Below are 24,444 nucleotides of genomic sequence, written 5' to 3'. Positions count from 1 at the left end.
CATTAGATATTTTTGAGAATTTATTCAAAGGACCTCCCCCAATAGAGAAATATGACGGTTAAAACTATAGTGAGCTTGCACTTTTTAAGTTCCATCGTTTTAAAGGTGGAAAATACTAAGGGGTTAACAGACTTTCTTGATCGTTCTTCAGTTCCGTAGCTGCTTGTATAAACTCCTGTGCTCAAAATTTGTATTACACATCACAACCAAGCCACACCTTTACTTACTAAGTCTAAATTATGAAAGGGCCTTAAACAACGAATTAAATTCACTTAACATTGCAAGCAGTCGAATCTACTTACCAAGAAGACGATGTTAAAGATGTGGAAGAAGTAGGTGAGGAAGTTGACAGAGCAGAAGTCGGAGTCTCTGGTCTTGGCGGGGGTGGTGGTGGCCATGCCGTTATCTCATCATCATCTCTCTGCAACAAAACAGATAATAATCTCACACCTCCACTAACTGTTTCAGAGTGCGATAACTTGTCAACGTATATGTAAGCTTATCTACAACTGATTATACGGGGTTGGTCGCGTTTCCATGGGTCAGTAATGTCCGTCACCAAACTTCATCAAATATACTCCATAAAGAAGGTTTAAAAACCAAAATTGTAAACCTGCGTGCTAAAATGGATACGTATGCAGATGGCTTCAATCGACCACTTCAACCAAATGTTTTTATTAAAGCCTGGAATGGTTAGATTGGAATTGATCTTTATCCAGGTAGATATTTAGACACATTGAACCATTATCAATAATATTTACTATGGCGATGGACTTCATCTACACCATGTATTGAACACGAAATAAATTCATGTTTAAGCCAAAAAAGCCGTACAAACGCACGCTGGTCCACGATAGATTTTTATTACTTCTATGGAAATTTTGTACGAAATTTCAGTTTATCTGATTTTGATACAAATCCGTAGATTCCTACACAAAATACGTGTTACCATGGTCTAAGTATATGCAGAGTATAAGATCTCTGGTTATTTTTTATCTAAGATCTACACTATTTCGTACATACGTTATTTGAGGAAAAACAAGGGAGGTTTGGGTAAAATAAAATGTATGTTTTATGGAATTTCTGGAATGTTTTATCAAATGATTTATGTACCATTCAGTTACATTACTCAATTATGAATCAACAGCTAGTCACGACCTACAATGACTAAACATGCTCCAGGAAATCGCAAATTGGTCAGAAAAATTATAGAGGCTGATTCATTTCAATCTCCACTTAACTTTCACACGTTACTCTTATATCGCTTATCACCCTTCTGATAGGCATTTCATGGTTTACCGTCTCAAACGTACTTCACAATCGCACTTTTACTTCGAGTGAAAACATTTCAACATTTCAATGCGACAAAAGAACTGACAATCACGAACTTTCGAATCAATTTAACTAAAGATTTCTCCGGGTGCCGAGCCGCGGAAGTGGATAGAAAGTGGTAAAGCCACGACTGCCATGATTAAACTGGCGAACTCGTAGAAAGCTGTGGCGGCTGGCGTCGCGTCGCGGACATTCAGCATCAGCATTCACTTTGGCGGTATTTACTTCCACCATGGGTGAGCGGACCGTTGTGCCTCGGGCCTACACGACGACAGTTACAAGCATGACGGAGAGAGAGAAATGCGAATTTTCGACTGGCAATGTAAAATTGTTGATGAAAAACTAACGCAAACATAAATTTGAAGTTGATTTCTTTCGACACCTAGTTCTCCGGTAGGGAGGGGGCGTTCCAATTTTTCCCTAACCTAAGTTGGCAACCCTGCCCAGTAGCGAAGGTCCTCCCAATTAAATTAAATTACCAAAACAAATGCATATGAGTTATCCCCTTACGAAAAATATGTTTTTTCCTAGGACTACATACATACCAAATTTGTTATTTTGTTTTGACACAAAGTTGCTTATTTATGCTATTTTCATTTCCCTTTGCACTATTTTTTACTTTCCCGAAGGAAGAAAACAATTTACACCTACAATTACTTTATTTGAGTTATACCATTGGACAAGCAATAATTTACAAATATAATTTTGTAAATTATTGGGTCGTGGCAACAATAAAAGCCTACAAACTCTACACCGGACAAACACCTCTTTGCAATCTTTTGATCAATAAGGATACTAATTCTGATACGAAAGTAATTCTGGAGCGTATTTAACCTACTATAATGCCATCGATATCGTAACAGCTGTTTTAACAGCTTATTCTAATACGCTAATCAATGCAGAGCAACTGGGTTGTTTCAACCCTTCCTAACTGCCGATGTACTCAACGCGATACTTGACATCAGCTGAGTGCCTAACGGTTGACAGCCGGTGATGGCTGGAGTGGCAACATAAGGGCGACCCTCCGTTGGGGAGGTTTATTGTGAGACACCCTGTAGCTTCTACGAACTCAGGTATCACCTAGCAATTAGGCCTGGCCAGCCTGAGTCCACAATACCTGGCGGCTCCTTTCAATTCTTCATTCTTGACACCTCCAAGGGCTGAGGGGACGTTCACATCCGAGGGACGCGACGTCACGTTTATTGGATTATAAATTATCTCGTGATTTATATAGTGTTGTTCACTAACAAGTTTGCCGAGTTTGTTTTCGCTATAGTAAACCGTAGATTAAACTAATTCCCTCGTAGATTCTGTTTTGTTTAGGATCAGACGATTTCAGCGTATACTTCTTAGAATCTTTAACCAGCTGTAAAACTATTTTGAACTGTATATAACGGCCCATTTGCAACTAAAAAGGTGTTCGCAATGAGAGGGTAGGCTTCATTTCACACAAATGAACTATTGGAAATGCTTATGAGTGTAGTCTATGAAACAAGGAAAGGTTGTTGTCAATACAAACGAACGAAAATGTTCAGCACTATCAGTTGAGAGTAATTTATAGCCACGTAACCAATTGTTAATAATTTTAAAATCTACATTTCAAACATCAGCGCACTCAAATGTAACGAACAATAAACAACTTACAAAACCAGGATGGAAAAACTTCGGAATAGGATAAAAAGGTTTTGTCCTGTACAAAGTCAATGACTGTCCTAAATTACTGAACAACACAGAGTTATTATCTCCAGTGGGTCTTGGAAGTCTTGTCAGTTTCCGGTGATACCAATGATAACTGTTCAGCATATTACAGAGCAACACAAAGTTTGCTATTATAACTTCGTCATGACAAGGTTATTGGCGGTCGTCATCGGAAAATAATACTGTGAATGACAATTTCTAGTGTCATGAAGGTGTGAGGTCCCCTTTATTCGTCTATCTAAATCTCTAAGCTTTTTAAAACATCCAAATCCACAGGTTTCTGATTATAAAACGTCTTATTCCAAACTATACGCAGCAAGCAGTTTGGTACCAACAACGTTTTGAAATCGGTTGAGAAATCAACAGAGATAGGTCTGTCGTACTTTGAGTCTTCAGCAGAGTTATTATTCGACGCGGGATATTAGGCACGTGCTACGTCAGTCAAGAAAACGTGAACTGTAAAATAATATCAGTTGATCCAAATATAGACTTAGCTTCCAACTTGTTCATCCTCTGCATGAATTTATCCTTAAAACAATACTTATTGGTTATTATTGATTTATATTTGTCTATTCCTTGCATTAATAGAGTTTTTAAATTTCCTAATGAGTCATCGATTTGTATTTTTAAATTAAAGAAAAACCAATTTTTAAGGAAAAAATTGAAGAGAAATTTTTTTGTTGCGTATGTGTATTTGTATATTATTTTAAGTGTGAATAAAATAGTTTTTGAGCATCATTTTCTTTAACAAATAACATAATGTCAAATGAAAGAATATATTTAAAAATTGCCATTTTTAATTCTTTTAATATTGTTTTTTCTTTATTTTCTTGATAGTTGAGTCCAAAAATGCTTCTATAGCCATAAAATCCACTCAAAAAACTGTTATTTGCCGACACGTTCAGAAAAAAAGCAAACAGACTTCTTCCTAAAAGGTGAAAAGTTGACAAACGAAGCGCCATTGTGGCGGATGATCTGCAATTCAGAAGGCGGTGGGAGAGGTACGGTGAATGTCAGAGTAGATGATGTCATAGCACGTTTCTCGTGGACATCACCATCACTGACATCATGAGTGAGAGAGACATCATGACAGAGATACTACGTGAGTCTTGGGAATTCTGATGGCAAATGTCCTGGAATTTCCGACGTCAGTAATTACCTCTTTGTACAGAGTTGCAGAAGTTTCGTTCCTGACATGAAAAATAATTGTATCCGTTTTACTGCCTCACGAAGACTTTTTAGGATGAGGTTGAGATTCTGCCATATTTCAAGCAGATGTGCAAAAGTTTAAGGTTGTACAACTTTCTCTTGGTAGCTGGGTGGTTAAAGTTGATCACGTACTGTACATTTAGTAGACGGTCGGTAGAAGTTTGAGGAAAATCGGGATTATGATCATCAAAAGTCAATCTTTTTGTTAGCCATCTTACTCACTTCTACACCTTCTACACCCTGGTGTGTCAACCGACGTAAATAATCTCTATCTCTATTCAGCACTAATTACACAGCGAGCACAAGATTCTGTGCTCTTTAGAATTACGCCACTGTTAGGTGATAAAATGATAGTATAGTTGTGTATTTGATAAATGGTCAAGACTAGATAAAAGGCTCGTAGTTAGGACAACATTTTGCCCCTGTCTCAATACAGTCAATAAAAACTACAGTAACCAGTTAGTAGTCCTATCCAGAAAATAAACTATAGTTTTTACTGGAGTATAGAGCGAGAATTGACGCCAGAGACATCTTCTCAGAGGAAGTGAATAACTCTAATCCATCCGTCGAGGCGTCTACGTCTACATCCATGAAGTCTAGATGATAATATGGCTTAACGGAGACGAACGTGGGTATATTTGTCCTGTGTTATCATGGGATGCCTGCCATACAAGCAGTGATAAGGAGCAAGGAGGGGTTAGTGATAAAATACCATCTGCACCATTATCACTATCACTATACACCTAGGAGGAAACTATGATGTAAACTACTGTACGGTTCACCTTTAAATAGACTAAATATATTCCATAAAATGTACAAAATATCTCTTCGCTTCGACAAAAATGTTTTATAGTTTATTCAAGGTTAGTTGGGTGGACACCAACATTTTCACTTGGAGCTTAACATCTCAGATGGTACGTCCTTCAATCGTTCATGGAAAAAACTATTGACATAAAATTTATATTTTTTCATAAACAAATTTTCTTCTTGACCACTGGTAATTTTGAATTTAAAAGAGAATACATAATACTTTTCTTTTATCGATTGGTTGTATTGAATGTGTATACATCCACGTTTTATATTCAAAAGATAAATATTAACAGTTGAATAAATAACAATATTATTTTAAGATTGTTGATCATTCTGTTATCACATACATTTAATCACCACCGTAAAAAGTTGAGTGATTTATGAAAGTATGAATTTTCAATCTGGAGATTCGACATGGAATAGTTAACTTCTTGATCAGCATTGTATGTGTTGTTAAATTTACGGAAAGTAAATAAAAAGAAACGTCTTATAACACAAACATATAGTTACACTTATACTGTTAGGGTCTACACTCGCCTGGGTCTGATGATTATTGGAGTGTCCAATCGAAATTGTTCACCACTTACCATCTTTTACGTATATTTACCGTCTTGTGAGTAACAGTATAAGCGTAAATATGTGTTTTAAGTGTTATAAGACGTTTATTTTATTTTATTTCCATGAAATAATTTTGACACTGTAATGGTTTGAAGATGTTATATTGAAAATTGAAATAGTCTTATTAAATTATTATTTTATAACTACTAAAATATAGTCTAACAAGAATTGACTGTGATGCCTTGTGTAGCTTGTGACTATTGCTGTTTCTGTAGCCAGAATCATTCATAAAGCCCAGATTAAGGACAGCTGGGTACAATTATTTGTAAACTTTAAGACTGGTAAACTTTTGTTCATCAGTTCATCAGTCTTACGATGAGCACTATAACCACTGAGCAACCCATCTAGTCAAATATTTTTCTTTTGTCATAGATACGAGTAACGAACCCTTTAGCATGCGATAATGTTGAGGAGATACTCCTGGTTATTTTGAAGCTAGACATGATGTACGATTTGATACATTGTGTGCCTCAAAGAGTAGTGGTCGCTATCTACCATCAGGGCGTCTCCAACTCCGAGATGGAGATGTGATGCCGAATCTGGCTAATAGCCTACAAAACACGAGATCTGGCGATACAAGTCGTGGCTTAGATTTAGGGAATATACGATACAACTTTCCGAAGTAAAGTTGCACATTTTCTAGGTAACTTTGGTATTTCACTAACACTGGGTGTGTCAAAAGTTAATTTGCAGTTTTGGCAAATTGTAGGTTTGTTCATTTCACGTGCAAAAATTATGAAATATTAAAAGATTGACCTTTGAATAACCGATGATGCGATATGAATGTCAAGAAAATTTTTGTCTTGCATCAAAATTTAAGTCTTGAGACGGGTAAGCCCTACCTAATATGGCTCTTATAAAAATTCTTATTTAAGGCAGGATAGCTTTATTCTCCAACTCCAAGAAGGAAAATATATTTAGAGACGCCTTTGATCAAAGATATGTGACTTATCATTCTTTTAGACAAACTACAAGCACTTATGCATTTTTTCTAAATGACATATTTCCGCCAAACCCTGTACTGAATTATACCTGGAGTCCACAGTGTACCTACTTAGCTTACATGTAAAATTATTCACAACTAGTGACATCAAAATCATGTCTGTAAGTAATTTTCTACTTACATAATGTAACCTGTCTCGCTAAGGGTTATTTGGAACGCACTGTACTATCATGGGGTAAAAACCTGTTAAAAATGACTTAACCAAAGCTTCACTTTTAAGTATACTGTACTTAAGGTTTAGTAAAGATATTAAAGTGATTTAATTTACAATAAGACAACTTAGTTTTTAAAACACACAAAACGTTAGAAACTAATAATACGTATGGTTTATTTTAAGAAAACCATTTACGAGAAGGAATTAGTTGGCATCCTTTCTCCCATATATTCTCTCAGCTGACATATACAATGTATATCTGGGCCAGCTGGGCGTCTCTAGACTGTTTATAAACATCATCCTCTTGTCGCTGTCATTGATCTTCAATCAGCTGATTTCTTATCTTCATTGTTGCGACTGAGATAGATTAATTTACAGAGATCACGTGATACAAATGTAATGAGATTAATACTTATCAACTCAGTAGTGTTACAAGGTGATTGTAGGGGATGAAACGTAAAACAAAAATGTGTAAATATGGTTGGTAGTAAATTGTCACATACATATATTTTAGCATGTATATATTTTAGCATGGACATAACCTTGGTGTTAACAAATACGTTTATGCATCTTGAATTGTCACCATTCTTATAAAGCTGCATCTAGACAACATTGTGTGTGATAGCGGGAAGTAACTCAATGGTTATAGTAATCACCTGAAAGTCAAAATGTCACTAGTTCAATTTTAAGATAAATCAGTAGCTGGTTGGTTCGAAACATGACCTAGCTGTCCTTGTCCTTTTATCAATTAATTCTGGTCTTAGTCAGTAACAAAGCAACAGAAGTCATCTCACACCATTCTACATTCACCCTGCATATTTAGTATAAAGTAAGCTTGTTGATGTGCATTGCTGCCAAAGTAACAAAAATTGATTTTAATGGAAATACCATGTAGTACAAGGGCCAGAGGGCCCAGGTTCAAATCACGTTAATCATGATTTTTAGCTATTTTAATACCTTTGACCCTTGGCCTGTAGGTCCACCGGAAACTGTATTGGAGAACCTCAGCCACTAAAATACATTTATTTATTATTTACACATACGACACGACCGTGTCGTCAAAGCAGTCGCAACACGAGCGTCGACCGCATGTCCGTGTTGAAGGATATTCGTGTCGAGTGTTGAGAGTCGTTGACAGCTCCTAATGTAAAACAGCTGGTGCTGTGAGATGTTCTGTTTTTGATTTGCATAGACAGCTGGCTAGTATCGCAGACGACGCCTCTTATCACATATTCTGCTGTGCGTCGCTTTCTGATTGTGATAACTCGGCCATGTGTGATATGTGATGGCAATTTCGGTATGCACTCGTATTGTTGGTTAACTTCGGAGGATTAGGATTGGGTTCTTCAGCAGAAGATTACCGATTTTATTTAAAATTTCCCACAAAATCAAACTTAGTATGAACCGTGACTTTAGGATAAAAACATTACCTGTGAAAATTAAAACACATGGCTAATTCAACATAACAAAACTTAACCTATGTAAAATCTGTAAATAAATTAAGAAATAGCAGTATAAAATAATGTATGTGATCTATTACGATGCTACTTTTCTGAGGAATTAAATGTCATTTAAAATATAGAACTAAAAACCTTGTTCAATTTTGCTTCTTTACTTAATTGTAGGCGTGTTAGCTAAATGGTTTTCAGATCAGTGAACACACACAAACATTCTTATGTTTAATTTTGTTCAAATATCAAAATAGTTTTTATCTTCCCAGGTGGGAATTACTGAAATGATTTCTTCTACGCCCAATGTAACAGTGTGGTTTCAAATCGTACCACATTTTAATACAATGCTTTTTGAAAATGCAGTGATAGCCTAGTAGAGAAAGTAATAAAGTATACAGTGTCTAGTATTTATTCTGTGGAAATACCGACATACGTTTCTACGACAGCCCATGCCTGTATCTACACGTCTTGCCTCTCTGCGAGTATTCTCTGCCAAATTTGGCTAATTGACTACAAGTTCCGAGCCGCTGGGTCCGGCAGAATCAAAATACACCGCTTGTTAGGAGCATTCCTCCGACCACAATACTCCAATCCGTGCCTTTTACGTCGGACAGTAAATCAATTCCTAATTGGCACCACACAACGTACAGCCGATAAAACGTGGTCGATATTTGGAGGTGGTTCGTGGACAGCGTGCGAACTCTTGGAACACCACGTGTGTGGTTCCTCCATGAACTCGGGGTGCATTCTTGGAACTGGAGGATGTTTTAAAATTTTCTGCAGAGATTAAATACCCATGTCTCAATTCACTGGGGAAGTTCACCAATAGAGAGTAGGTTCTCGCTTAACAGTTTTATTTGAAAACTTTAAGAGATATCAAATAAGTTAAATGGTAAGTGCCTTGGAATTTTTATTCAAACCATTTTAGTTAAGTCGAAAAATATTTTAGCCACCATTTTTCCAATATGGCAGCCAACTTTGATTTTTCTTATGGAACACTCTGTATTTTATGATGCATTCAGGTAGAAAACGTAACTTTAAGACGATTTTACTCTTGTGATTCTTTTCATAAACCTAGCCGTTTCAAAGATAATAATGGTTAGAATTTTGAAATTTCGGCATGAGAAAGAGTTTCGATAAAGGCCTGAGCAAGCATGCTAGCTGTTTTATTCTAAAACTATTCTAAATTTCACAACTTTAACCATTATTATCTTTGAAACGGTTAGGTTAATGAAAAAAAAATTCAGGAGTAAAATTGTCTTAAAATTACATTTTCTACCTGAATACATCATAAAATACAGGGTGTTCCATAAGAAAAATCAAAGTTGGCAGCCATATTGGAAAAATGGCAGCTAAAATATTTTTTTCGACTTGACTACAATTTTTTAATATAAAAATTCAAGGCACTTATCATTTAACTTTTTTTGATAACTCTTATAGTTTTCAAATAAAAATGCTGGCACACTTATATTAGTCGCCCTGTATATATCTACAGTAAATATATATAGTCAATGTCCATACATTAGTGAACCTCGATCCCCAAACTACCGAGGGATGGAATGAAACAAATTTGCCGATTGTAACGTTTTAAAACTAAAATATTGAAGTCAAAATTAAATACTAAGATTCGCAATTTAAATACTGTAAATGTTAGAAACTTGAAGTGTAATTCGTACACGGTTTTCAACATACACAGTATAGTAATCATAATAAGTTTCAAGTTTGTAGCTCGAACGGATCTTAAGTTATTCAGGAATTTGGTAAATATTACCCACAAACATTGATGAATAACTGAGCACATTCTGTCCATCCTCATATTTTATTAAATATATTTTTCTCTTGGTGCAATGGCCAAATCCACAAATAAGGATCAGGAAGTTCTTGCAAACTGTTAGTTATCTAAAATTCCTTTTAAAATGGAGTGTTTGGATTTTAATCAGAACAATACCTTAATCACTGACATTTTCGGTTGTCGACCTTCGTAATGGAAGAATAATCAAGTGATAAATGTATGCAAATTGAGATGTCACCATCAATTAGTATGCAGTACTACCTGCATTGTATGCAACGTTGCAAATGCTGGTAGATTGATTTATCAAGGTTGATTACTGCTGTTGCTTCACTTGCAAGTATCGAAATTCGTTCAATGTCTAGCTTGAATGAATAGTTGCTAATAAAATTATATAGTACACAAAAATGCGGCTCTGTAAGTTGTTAAATAATATTATCTGATTTTATTAGAGTTTTAAGCAAACGACATACAAGGTGTATGTATAATTTAGCGTTAAATGAATGAAATGAGCTTTGCCAATGTGTTCAGCTGGTTATTTAGCTAAAGTCAAAGTTAAAGAACAGCTGGGTACAGTGTCAAGTCAAATCATCAAAAGCTTCTGATTTTTACTTTCTCCCCCTATACCATAGTATATGGAGAAAGTATTGTTTTCGTCAAAATTTTCGAGTTTGAGTTTTGAGTGGATATATTCGTTTTGGGTCCCCCTGGTTCCCATAAAAATCCCATAAAATAACGAAAAATAGGATTTTTGACAAAAATCCGGTTTTGATTTAACATAGTATGTTATGGCCCTTACAATTTTAATAGTTTTTTTTTCATATTTTAGAAATTTTTATTTTTAATGGGGATTTTCCCATAAAACCCCATAAAATTACGGAAAAATAGGATTTTCCCAAAAATGGCCAGAACGATTTTGATAAAAACTTTGTATGTTATAGTCCTTTATATTCTGAACAAAATGGTACAAATGCTATATCTGTAAAAATTACGGTTCAAAAGTTATGGTAAATTATGTTATTTTCCCATAAAAAGCCCCATAAAATAACGGAAAATCGGATTTTCCCAAAATTGGCTAGAAAGATTTTGATAAAAATTGAGTATGTTATAGTCCTTTAAATTCTGAAGAAAATTGTACAAATCCCATTTCCGTATATTTACTCTCACCGCTTACACATGAGAAAGGTTGTTGACAATCTTATGGGAGAAAGTATGTGTCAGAATGCTGATACTGTTTATTTAGGACTGGTGACATTATGATTGATGACTACTCATTTACCCACATCTATCCAGCTACTGTATGTAGTAGCTTACATAATCTTGGTTAAAGAAACAGTTTATATTATTCAGTAACAATTCTACACAACCATCTGCATTTACTTAAATTTAACTTAACATACACTTTTGTTGCATCTTAAATCCCATGATAGTTATGTAATCCATAGATCTGTAAGCATTTCATTCAACTCACCTAATGTTTTTATTGACAATCCAAAGTAGTTTTGTAATTTTAATCTTCATATCGTAGCTAAAAACTGTACAAAGCCAAACAATGAAACTATGAAACGAATATATCCTAATTATAAGATTTAAAAAAATTTTATTCGTCAAAATCAAACATTTTGCCCTTTGCGATTCTTTTTAATGATTTTATATGAAAATTTCGTAGTTTGTTAATTAACACCAAAAAAATACAAAACTGGCTAAACTGAAGTCTCTAAAAATAGTTGGCTGAATCCATTAGTCCAGTTTAGCCATGACCACAGCGCTCGTTGCATCTTGCATTCAAGATATTTTTGTAATAGTCCAGGCAACGAAAGGATATAGAGGGAAATTTTTGGAACACAATTTCTGACTTCGTAACTTTGTTTAGTATAGTTAGGAGGTTAACATACCAAAAGTCCCCGCCTCTAGTCCTTGTGCTGTGGGGGAGGGGGGTGGCTTGAAGGTACCATTTTTCGGTTTTTTGCTAATATCTCGGAAACCATGCGTCCAGGCAAAATTATGCTAATATACAAAATGAAAGCTTATTAAATTTCCAGCAAGTTTGTAATTTACTATTTTTTGATATCTTGTATGGTTTTCGTGTTATTTGCCATCCAAAGTTTGTAAATTTGGAAAAATACATTTTTTCCTCATGTTTTTGTCCTTTTTGACAAGTTGCCTCTCAAACTATGCACCTAAAAAATAAATGCTGGGCATAGGGTTGTAGAGAATGAAATTCCCTTCAATAATATATATGACTTTACTAGTTTACCGTTCAGATTTTAAAGCAAATTAACTGTCAGTATAGAAATTAAATTAAATTTTAAATTAAATTTAATTTTAAATTAAATAGTCAACAGCTGTTGACTACTTAATATATTTTAATTTATCACCTTACATTACTAATTGGTTGGAACATTCACTATCATGTAGCTAAGGTAAGTGATGGGCGTCTAAAAATAGCACAGATACACTATAGAAAATATATACTTGTGGGCTGCCTAACCAGCTTCCTCACACTTGATGATCTAGCTAGTCTATTGTAATGGGAAAATATGGTGTTATAACCATGTTAATGCATATAAAATTGTCTATATGACACTAGAAACCAATCACAACCATTAAATTTAAATAAAGATAAATTACACATTTGAATGAATTAATATAAAAATTACATCAGTAAGTAGCCTACTATTCTATCCCTTGCTATCTTAGTTTAATAAGGACTACCACCATCCTCATCATTTTTATCCTTTTTTTCTCCATCGGACCTATTTTGGAAATAGGTATACTGTTTTTCTTCATATTCTTAGTCATCTTTCCCAGGGACAACATTTTGACATTTTTGGCATACTTATTTTAGGCTTGCTTTTTTGCTACCTGATTTTGCACGAGTACAGTTTTATGTGCATAGGCAGAAAACAGTTTTGAGGATATCCTTCAGTGTAGTTTCATGCTGAGTGTACTCTGTTACTACAGAGTTTTTATTATTCTTTTCCACTCTTACATAAGAGAAGGCAGGTTATTTCCCAGCCACAGCTGAACCTTTTGGAATGTACATGATAGGAAACGATGTTTGAAAGCACCATCGGTCGGAGGAAGACAAGAGATATTAGGCTTCATGGAGACCATCGATTTAAAAATTGACTTCTACCTGTATAGATTGAAGTTGAAGTGCACGATACCTCTCTCGCTGAAGCCCATATCAAATCAAGATGTACATTTTCCCTACCTTTTGTATTTGGGTGGTGTTGGAGAGGGGGCGTGAAAGACAGATGATGCATTTTGGGCCACTGGCGAATTCAGATACAACTTCGCATAAGCAACCTTGCTTTTCTCAAATGCTGAAGATTTTTTGTTACATCCAGTAGAATCGCGTTCAAAATATCATCTAATCCTTGTTAAGATAGTTTATGGTGCCAGAAAAAGATGTCCCTTACCTTCTTTCTTAGAGAATAAGAGGATAAAAACGATTATGAGGATGGTAGTCCTTTCCAAACTAAGATAGCAAGGCTGAATTGATTCAATAGTAGGCTAAGGCTACTCACTAATGTAATGTTTTATGTTAATTCCTACTTAAACATGTCAATTGTCTTGGTTTCAATTTTATGGTTGTGATTGGTTTCCAGTGTCATATAGACACTCTTATATGCCTAAACATGGTTAAAAAACCATATTTTCCCATTACAATAGTCTAGATCATAAAGTGTGAGGAAGCTGGTTAGGCAGCCCACAAGTATATATTTTCTATAGTGTATCTGTGCTATTTTTAGACGCCCATCACTTACCTTAGCTACATGATAGTGAATATACCAACCAATTAGTTGACTTTGTAAGGTGATAAACTGAAATATTAAGTAGTCATCAGCTGTTGCAAGACTTCAAATTCCTTGCTCAACGCTAGATTTTAATTTTCTTAAATTTTATTTTAATTTAATTTAATTTTTTTTTACTGACGGTTAATTTGCTTTAAAATCTGAACGGAAGGAGGTAAACTAGTAAAGTCATATATATTATTGAAGGGAATTTAATTCTCTACAACCCTATGCCCAGCATTTATTTTTTAGGTGCATAGTTTGAGAGGCAACTTGTCAAAAATGACAAAAAACATGACGAAAAAATGTATTTTTCCAAATTTACAAACTTTGGATGGCAAATAACACGAAAACCATACAAGATATAAAAAAATAGTAAATTACAAACTTGCTGGAAATTTAATAAGCTTTCATTTTGTATATTAGCATAATTTTGCTTGGACGCATGGTTTCCGAGATATTAGCAAAAAACCGAAAAATGGTACCTTCAAGCCCCCCCCTCCCCCACAGCACAAGGACTAGAGGCGGGGACTTTTGGTATGTTAACCTCCTAACTATACTAAACAAAGTTACGAAGTCAGAAATTGTGTTCCAAACATTTCCCTCTATACCCTTTTTTTAGCATTCGTTGCCTGGACTATAACGAGTAAACAGCTGATATAATTGCATGGACATTCGCCAGTGCCTGTTAGATCATAACCTCTATTTGTGTCGGTGTTCATTGTTGAATTTTACGTTGGCAGAGAAAAACAGTAGCACGTTTGTGTTTGTAATATTTGTAAACACGTGTGTCTGTGTTTTGTAAAGAGTCCAAAAAGTCTTTCGTCGAATGATTTAGAAACTATACCTGTTTTCAGCTGTAGTTATATTTTAACTGAACTTTTAGTGAAAAACAAGGGGTAGGTTTTCGTTTCTAGCGAATGTAGCGAAAGTAAGTAAACTCTTGCAAAAGTGATGTTTAATTCGACATATAGGTATTAATAATTGTTTAAAGTTGAAAAACAGTTATTAATGATTAATATTGTGGTCTCCGTTTCTAGTAAATTGGTCTCTATAAAAACATTTGTTTAAACATTCAACAACTATTTTGGGGCAAAAATAAGAATTAACCAAAAATATAATCCATGCGTGGTAAACCTATTTAGACTGATTAACACTTAAATAAAGTGCCGTTGACATGTTTGAACATGAAAATTGCATTTATTTCAATGTTAAGCAATGGCGGGAATTCCCGTCATCAGCACCCAACGTGTTAAAATGTGTATATAACCTAAATACACTATTACACTCTTCACAAAATATTTTAAATGTTAAATGCCTAAGTTGAACTCTAATATTTTAGATAAGTAAATCATCACAAAAAAATTCATCATTATAGAAAAATCACATTTGTGTTTTCTAAACCTAATTAACGGTGTTACACTTTTAATCAATGGTTATCTTAAAATATGATTATTCAATATTGCATTGTAAAATAAGTACGGTACAGTAGTAGTAGTCTATAACCGAATGTTATTTCAACCGTCTTTGCAAGCGTAATTTCATACCAACCGTCGAACCTTCTGAAAGTCCAATTATAGTTAATTGCGCATGTACTCCACCCACTACATAAAAGGTCACCTATTATAACACTGGGCATCCATGCATTACAGGCTACAGACCCACCTGATGTTTGCCACTCATTCACAAAGCTGGTCCAAAGTTTCACTTTTATTGACGCTTTCCTCTTTTTAAAACTAACAGTTATTATATGGCATGTCAAGAACACAGCTGTTTTATTTCAAAATTCTGGGTAAATAGCATGAGTGTATAGTCAAAGTTTCTTTTAAAATTTCTTTACATTTGTCTGCTTTGTTGTTATGTACTGCTGAACATCGGGTTGAAACCGTTCAATGAGGTGTTTATCTTTAAGAGCATTCAGCATTGACATTGAATAATATCCAAGTCCTCTTTAAAATTAAAATATTGATCTAGATTCCAAATTTGCTCACGCCTTATTCCGTTCCCGAGTTGATGAAGGATTTGAAGAAGTTGGTAAAACGTGAAATTCATGTATATTTTTCGTAGAACGTTGGTAGCTTCAAAGTTTGTCGACACATTCATTCCCCGTTGTATCTGACCCGTGATCCAGGGCAACAGTCAGTTGTTTTTATCCTGATTAATGAAACAGCTGATTTTAGTCTGTATCAAAGCTACACTCATCTTGCACGTCTCCATGAATTGACTAAATTGAAACGTCAGTTTTCTAACAATTGAATAAATTTTCATCACTTCAGTGAAAACATTTGAATCATTGAACGTTTACAATGATTACAATAACTACTAAACTCATCGTCAAAGCGTCATCCAAGTTCCAAATAACGCACCTCCGTACCATCCCGCATGGTTAATGAAACGATAGTTTTTAAACCGATTAATATAGAGATGTTATTTTATTGTCTTTTTTGGATTGGTCGCTTACTGTTTGTTGTGCTTACTGTTGAGATTTTATTGTATTTTTTTTTATTGATCGCTTACTGTTTGTTATGATTACTGTTGAGATTTTATTGTATTTTTTTGGATTGATCGCTTACTGTTTGTTATGATTACTGTTGAGATTTTATCGTCTTTTTTGGATTTATAGCTTACTGAGTGTTGTGCTTACTGTTGAGATTTTATTGTCTTTTTTGGATTGATAGCTTACTATTTGTTGTGCTTACTGTTCAGATCGTATTGCCTTTTTTGGATTGATCGCTTACTATTGAGATTGTATTGTCTCTTTTGGATTGATTGATTACAGTTTGTAATGGATCAAATCCAAGCTCCCCGAAGTTTGCTCCAAGTAGAAGTTTGTTTACATGTTCCGCCTACGCTCAGACCGTGGTACGTAGGTTTTGAAACAGACGGATTAATGTGCTGTTCACGACCGTTTTGGGTTGAACGTTTAGAGAGAATACATTAACCAGAGAAAGCAGGTCGACGCCCACTGATGTGATGTGATATGTGATCCACTGTTAGTGGCCGCTGGTCACTGGAACTCGTACGTGTATGTGTATTACAATACCAGTTACAGTTCAATTGAATGGATAAAATACGTTCTTCAGTGCCTTCTAAACTTCGTGACTTCTTATTCGACTTCTCTCCTACAGTTTATCGAGTTACATAAATTATCGATTAGCACTTAATGCGTTGGCAATGTTGATTGTACCACAGGTTAAACAAAATGTGAACTTGAATTATTTACCCTTACTGCGTTAAATATTGGTTTTAACTCTTGAGAAGGTTTGTGTGGATACACAAGTGATTTTAGAAGTATTTAAAATGTCTAGCAGTCCTCTTTAAAGTAAATGGTTGCTTCAAACACACCAACAGTTATGCCAATTTAGTGATAGTACAGTATGTTATAACAAAGTATACACAGTTGCAGAACATTATCTTATACAAAAAGCAATTTCAGTAAAAGGCAATTAGTTTAACGAGTTCGACTATTGCGCAACTGCAGAAATTAATTGACGTTGGAGCAAGTGGCGGGTGGTTGCGCAAACTACAGAGCAAACGGCCTTGCGATGCAATACTGCAGTTAACATTCTGTGCACTACAAACACACACACAGAGATCTGGTACCAGGCCGGTCTAGGCATCAACACTACTCTATGGTGTGTCACTTGTATTATTCATAAACAGCTGTTGCATGTGATTCGCAGTGACCTTCAGAAAATGCAAACACGGAACGGAAAATGTTTAGGGAGCGTCTGACACACAAAATCTATTGCTGTAAAAATTTATTTGTATTGCTTTAAGTTACATAACGATAAAAATGAAATTAAAAACTAGGCATTTGAATGTGACTTATGATCGGTATATAGTGCATATTCAATAATCAATATTATGTTATGAGGATAGTAATGTGATGTTCTTACAAAACGTTCTTTTATCGAAATAAAACTCATGTCAAAAAGAAATCGTTTAAGGCGATGTTTTGGAGTTACTCGCTTACCTAACATTATGATTACAATATAATTTTCTTATTTAAAATGTATCTGTCGAAAGAATCGTTCACAAACTGGCGTCGCCGTTTATAGGTGAACGGAATCGTGCAATACTGGTTGTATAGTAATAGGTTTACAGTGCACGATGTATAGAGCTGATCTCATCAGAATTATTACCTTTGTACAGCGGGGACTGTCAACCCAACGGCGCTGTACACCAATCGTTGTTTACTGTGTACAGTGTACGATGTACAGTACAGTGTGTACAATATTGTGTACAGTGTATAGTGTAGTAGAGTGTACAATATGGTGTACAGTGCACAATATTGTGTACAGTGTCTAGTGTACGGTTTACAGTGTACAATATTGTGTACAGTGTCCAGTGTCTCAGGCCGCGGTGTAATGAGCGGAGGATAGTTGATGTTAAGCACCTTCAGTAACCGGTTTCAGCACGTTGGTGACTTGCTCCGTTACCAGAAGATAGCAGATACCGTAGATAATGTACCATCTGGTCAACCGGCACCCTTAACAGACACTTCCGTCATCTAATGTCACTAACTCATTTCACATTTGAAATGTCCATTTCTCCTTTTACACTTTGCCAAACCGTTTTGGGTTTTATGGCAAACACCTGTTATCATAATAAGTATTTGACTCCCCGTGAGTATTTGGTAGGCTATATGTGGATTTAGTAGAACGATGTAACTTCATGAAAAATTAAAAATTTCGGGACACGAATATTGTTTGGAGTGGGTGAAAATGGAAATACTTATATAGTCGGTGCTTAGAAATTTTATTATATGTACTTTACACGTTTTATAAGGATGCCCAAAGTTAAGGCGTGTTCACTAAAAATGAATAGCACCTAAAAAAACATCAGCTAATATTTTAGTTCATATCATACTGTATACACATCACTTAACATGTTGACAAACTATCATCTTCAAAATTTAAATATTTTAAAAACATATTGCACTCATATATGAAGGTATTAATTTACTTGGCAGTTCATACTATTTAGGCAGACTAGTGTTGCAATGTGTACGGTTATTTATGCCTGCCTTGTGGTTTTGTGATCGTCACTTAACATATGCTTTAGCTGTCACATACAGAATGTTAAGTGACAATCAGTCACAAAACCACAGGCATAAATTGTACATAATTGTATTTTGGATAAATTATTTTTTAGGTCTTATTAACATATTTAAAATAAATAAAGAGTTATATCGAGAATCATTGCTAGCTGAGAGGGTTTATTGCTCTCAAAGTACAAATAATTCGATTCTTATAAAGAGCAGTAGTATTTTGATGTTTCTAAACTGATAATTGTATTATTCACGTTAGAGAATTCAAGACTATATTCTAGTTGTGTCAATTTCGATAGAATCGCGTCGCTCAAAACGCTACGAACCCGTTCACCGTAGTAGAGGTGAGAGGTGGGTCCGTAACATAGAAGCCCAATTTCACAGAGGTCTGCTAATGACAAAGACTCGCTGGTCGGCTTGGACGGCTTCCTCTAGACCATCAGTTAGAGTAATTGATGGACCTCGGGCCACGAACATCTCAGAGTCTGGGACGGTGAATAGACGTCGGAGAACCTTGTGAAAACTTCCGGTAGTGGCTGGGATAGAAGTTAGAGCGGTTCTGAGCTGGGGCTCAAATTTTGCCAATCGGTTATTTTGTGTCTTTTGTCCCAAGCTCTAGCCAACACCCAGAACCGTTTTACACGTTCGTCTAGGCATTGAGAGTAGCACTGTCACTTACATAAAATGTACTGGATGGATATGAACTTGGCGGAGCACATGAAAAGAGCCCGAAATTTTAATCCCCAATAAGGTTAACTAATCTTAAGTATGGAAAGAGCCAGGGTCTCCACAGGTACCTGAGGAGGAGGACGCTGACTCGTGTTCTGAAATAGTGTTGTGTTTGGTTGGGTTAGGTTAGGTTAGGTAAGCAGACTATATCTTTGAGTAATGTAAATAGTTTAATAATCTATATTTTAATAATGTATCTTTTAACAGTGTATCTTTTAATATTGTAAATAAATTGATGCGTTTCAACTGTGTTATTGGTTATTTCTCATTTGAAGACCCGTTGTGAACGTTCTAGGAAGAGCCCGGGCTCTTTTCGCACCGTCCTGGGAGGGACCTTGGAGGTCCGGGCGCTTTCCAAGCGTCTGCCTGAGTTTTTGGGCTCTTTTCATGTGCGCCCGAACTTGGGACTTCAGGAACCGAAGTCCGTGCTTCTTCCCCAATCACTAGTGGTGGGCGTTGTTTACGTGGTGACGTCATACCAAGAAATTGGTCAAAAAATGTATTGTTCAGGCTAAGAGATTTCTCTTATCAACCTTACAACATGTACACAAATTTAATTAATTTCCAGAAAATGGGTACGTGATACATGTTACCTACAGTATAAGAACAACACACAAACTTAAGCCACCGCAAAGCAAAACGTGTGCAGGAGCGTAGTTATTTTTTTAGTGGCTGAAGAGATATATTCTACGGCAATACATATATGTTACAATAATTTAAACTTCATGAAGATTTATAAACAATAAATAAAACAAAAGGCTTTCAGATTTCGATTGAAAACAACGAAATAGCCCGTTGCCAGATGATAAATCGACGAAAGCAACTGAACAGATAACCCCGGAGTTAATAGGGCAATGATCGTCATCAAAACAGCTGTTTTAACTGAAATGGCGTTAGGCTAATTGTTTTACAAGTGTGTTTAATCATACTACACCATCATGTGATGCTGCATGGGTTATACTATTCAAAACATACTCTTTTGCAGATTTATCAGTCACCGATCAGCTAAACTCAATTTTAGAGTTTGTATCTTCCAGTTTAAGAGGCATTTTGTTGTTTCCCATTATATTTCTCGCTTAACTTTCTTTAAAACTGCCTCAACCCAAAATAAATGTTCAAACTATAAGCAAAAGATTTACCTTTGGCAATTTAACCAAACGGTACTCGTAAAATCCACCTTAAATTAACTTATTAGCATTTAGTCTACCTACATTACCCCACCCTAAACTTTTCTAGTATGAAAAACATTACTACTTTAGAAACAGAGTTTATATTTCACAATATGATGCGATGCCAACAATTTCAGTTGTAAACACCAGTTGAACTTGTCTTGAGAAAGTAAATGAATAGAAATTCCATGAAGCCTAATGTAAACTTCTGACGAGCATGTAAAGTGGAAAATAACGTTGGTCTACAATAACAACTGGATAAGTTCTGTTATAGTTTAATTACAACACAAAAGAAATCAAACTTCAAATTTTATTGTATTATTGAAAAAATAGTGTTCTCGTTCACACTTTGTTTAACAACATAAGTCTGTTGTAAAACAATTACAATGTAAAATGCTAATGAAATTATATGAACGATTTTTACAACAAAATTATTTTGGAACCAATTCTCAACACGTTTAGTCAAGGATGTCAATTACCTCCGTTGAGACTAAAGAACAATAAAGTTACAATATTTAATCACAGATGTTATTAAAGAAACAGTAACACGTCTAGGGTCTAGGATAGTGGGAGGTCTACGCCCACTAGGGTGTACCGGGCCGTCGTGTGTGGGTGTGAGAGAGTCTGGAGTCCACGGGAGGCTGAGCTGACAAAGATACAAAGGGAACTAGACCTTGAAGGAGGCTAAAACCTAGGACTGCAGATAGAAGTAGACTTCTGATCCCAATGTTAAAGCTGTAGATAGGCCTAGTCTTGAAAAACCAGTAATATAATAATTTAATTCTATGAAGGTATGGGAACTTCCGTAAAGTTGGATATATAAATTAAACCGAAGGATTATTCAATGCTATGTTATTTGTTGTAGTCTTTATTGGGTGGATCAAACTATCATGAGCACGCTTACACTTTCCTTTCCAATTGTACCTTCTTCAAACATGAAGGAATGCAATAAGAAAGTTTAACGAAGTATACTTTACTAAGGAGTCAAGATGTAGCAGCTAATAATAATCACAACATGATAAACATAATGAATTATAATAAACCTGGAAGTCAATGTATTCCACAAGTGTGCTCCTGTCGTAACCGACGTCTAAGAATACCTCCTTACCTCCTGGAGGTTAGATTAAACTGGATAAGCTGCTTGAAAATCCATAATCTTTCAATTTACAATAAAATAACTTATGTAATGCGAATAATAGTAGTATGAAATGCTATATATTTGCAACAATACATGTTACAATCTATTGTCGGTTGACACAAGTGCCCAAACACAGCAATTCCTGACAAAATCATGTCAATTGTAAGACTATTGACTTTGCCTTGGTTTCGAGTCCAGAGAAGGGAACCCTTTGACTTGAAACTGTTGATTTTGTCCGGGAGCTTTGGTTCATGGATATGATTAGAAAAGCGTTCTTTTACTTGGTAAGCCTGGAGAAGATGCAAATTTTGTATTTGCAGTTGCACCCGGTGTAAAAAAAATGAAAGAATAAAGATAAAACAACTTCTTGTACCCTACACTACTTTAAATAACCGTTACAAAAATCACAAATCAGAATATGAGTGAGATAACTTCGGTAGTAGCATTAAAAATAATGCATAGTCTAATTACTGTAAAAAGAAGGTTTATTCAACCATGCTCTATGCTCTATCTGAATAAAAATATTGAAACGGACACCGTGATAAACAACAACAATAACAATGTAGATTTTGTAACATACTACATGAGATTACTTTAAAAATAAAACATAGGCCCTAGTTTAGTGAAGTAACGTACAACAATGTAAATTATGATTTATCTTGAATACTGGCATTATTTATAAAACTTTGTCGACTCCTGATAAATTGAAAAAATCTTTACAACTGGTCCAGTCCAGTGTGGTGAGTTATTTAACATGCTATAGCATATTTTCATTTTAAACTCTTTAAAAGTGTATACTTTTTGTAAAGTTGTTAACTAATGGCTACAGCAGGATATTCAGTATTTCATAAAAATACTCAAAAATTAATAATTTGGCAGTGAACATAGATATAATAGAATATTAGCGTTAACAAGAAAATACTTCTTTTAATAAATCCAATAAAATTCAAAGTTGTATCTCTTTTCCTATGAAATTGAAACCAAGTTAAAGTACCTGATCCAGTTTTTATCTAAACCTTATTCTCATTTTATATTCATCGTATTATTTTTATATATTTATTTGCGTAAGATTTTAAGACGTCATCTGTTTACTATACACTCAAACAATATACCATGTCGGAGTCGTAGTACATATTCCTAAATATTAATAAATACGATCCATCAAAATGGTAAACATTTAAAATCAAGGGGTACAGTTTCTTTACTGGGCAATGCTTACATCGATCGAATTGAAAATATTGATTAATAATCGATATTTTTAAATAGTATATATCTATTATAAAATTAAACTAGGCTATCATAGTTTCAATCGATATTAGAATAGCCCAGTTAAAAAAAAGCAAAAAATCAAGCAATATCCCAGTATGCCAAATAAAAAGCAACCATAAAAACTACATCATTCACATAATTTTCTTTTACAATCTACGTGATAATTTACTAATAAATAAAACAAAATTCTAAATAAACATTTATTATTCCTAAAATTCGTTTTTAAATTTAAAAAAGAAAAATCTTACCTGTTGAAGAATTCCTTTTCAAGCACACAAGCAGAAATCACACTATAAATCCATCACGTAATCTTTGCAGGCAAACTAGGCCTAATTTTCTAAATTTAAAAATATCAAGATGCAAATATTCACACTTTACACGTTTTACATCCTACGGCTACGATAACGGCGTTATCAGAGTTGTGTTAAAGGGCTAATTGTTGATGATAACAACCACGTCCTTGAGAACAACCGCGCGCTAGCAACTTTTACACAACCACTACACTATACACTACAGCCCAGCTGATGTACCCGTACCGGAATGAACTCCTTGCAGAGCAGTTCACTGTGTCCTGTACGCTAGAGCTCCTGTCGGCGACACTTGAAACTAGGTCGGTAAGGTAGATTGAACACGGTGCGCTGTCAGTGCTATCTTTAGATAGGCTTGTGAACTATTTGCATTTGATGTAAAAGGAGTAAGTATAGTAGTGGAAATGGAGTTTGAAACACTATTTTTTATTATTTGTTTATAATGTACGTATGTATATATAACTAGCAACAGCAACAGAGCCTGTTGTGGTTAAATACAACAGTCTCTAAAATAGTACATAATATATGATTTATTTACAACATGTAAACCAAGAAAACACAAGGAAACAACAATACAATAATCAGCTGTTTTATTAACACATGTTCCATATGATCAAATTTATGCATACCGGCAAACCCCTTACTACCCTAATAATGCTTAAAAAAATTAAACTTTCATGATTATTTGCAAATCTACATGGATTAAGCTTTCCATTTACCTATTAATTAATCAAATCGGCCCAAAGGATTGTAGATTTAGTTGTACAAAGTAAAAAAATATCTAGCCTAAATCAGCATTTCCTCACCACCACTAATAAATTCGGAGGTCGCTTACATTTTTGCAGATAACTTTTAAATGGGGAGGAAACCAAAAACTCAAAAAAGGGGATGCTGATAATCTGAAAGAGAATAAA

At 34.8% G+C, this 24,444-nt stretch overlaps 1 protein-coding gene across 1 annotated transcript in view; it reads right to left on the bottom strand.

Moving 5' to 3' along the window:
• The window catches only part of LOC128990079 (CD151 antigen-like), a 40,715-nt gene extending 16,968 nt beyond the window's left edge, over positions 1–23,747 (bottom strand). The window contains exons 1-2 of the mRNA XM_054412313.1: positions 23,471–23,747; positions 303–421 (exon numbers count right to left, since the gene is read on the bottom strand). Of these exons, the coding sequence (XP_054268288.1) occupies positions 303–398 (96 nt within the window). The 5' untranslated portion in view covers positions 399–421; positions 23,471–23,747. The remainder of the gene's footprint in view (positions 1–302; positions 422–23,470) is intronic.
• Between the last annotated feature and the right edge of the window lie 697 nt (positions 23,748–24,444).

Source organism: Macrosteles quadrilineatus, unplaced genomic scaffold (assembly GCF_028750875.1).
Source record: "Macrosteles quadrilineatus isolate MER2022 unplaced genomic scaffold, UCM_ALF_1.0 Scaffold_3__2_contigs__length_128488019, whole genome shotgun sequence".
Classification (NCBI taxonomy): Eukaryota; Metazoa; Arthropoda; class Insecta; order Hemiptera; family Cicadellidae; genus Macrosteles; species Macrosteles quadrilineatus.
This window is presented reverse-complemented; position numbering and strand designations above follow the sequence as displayed.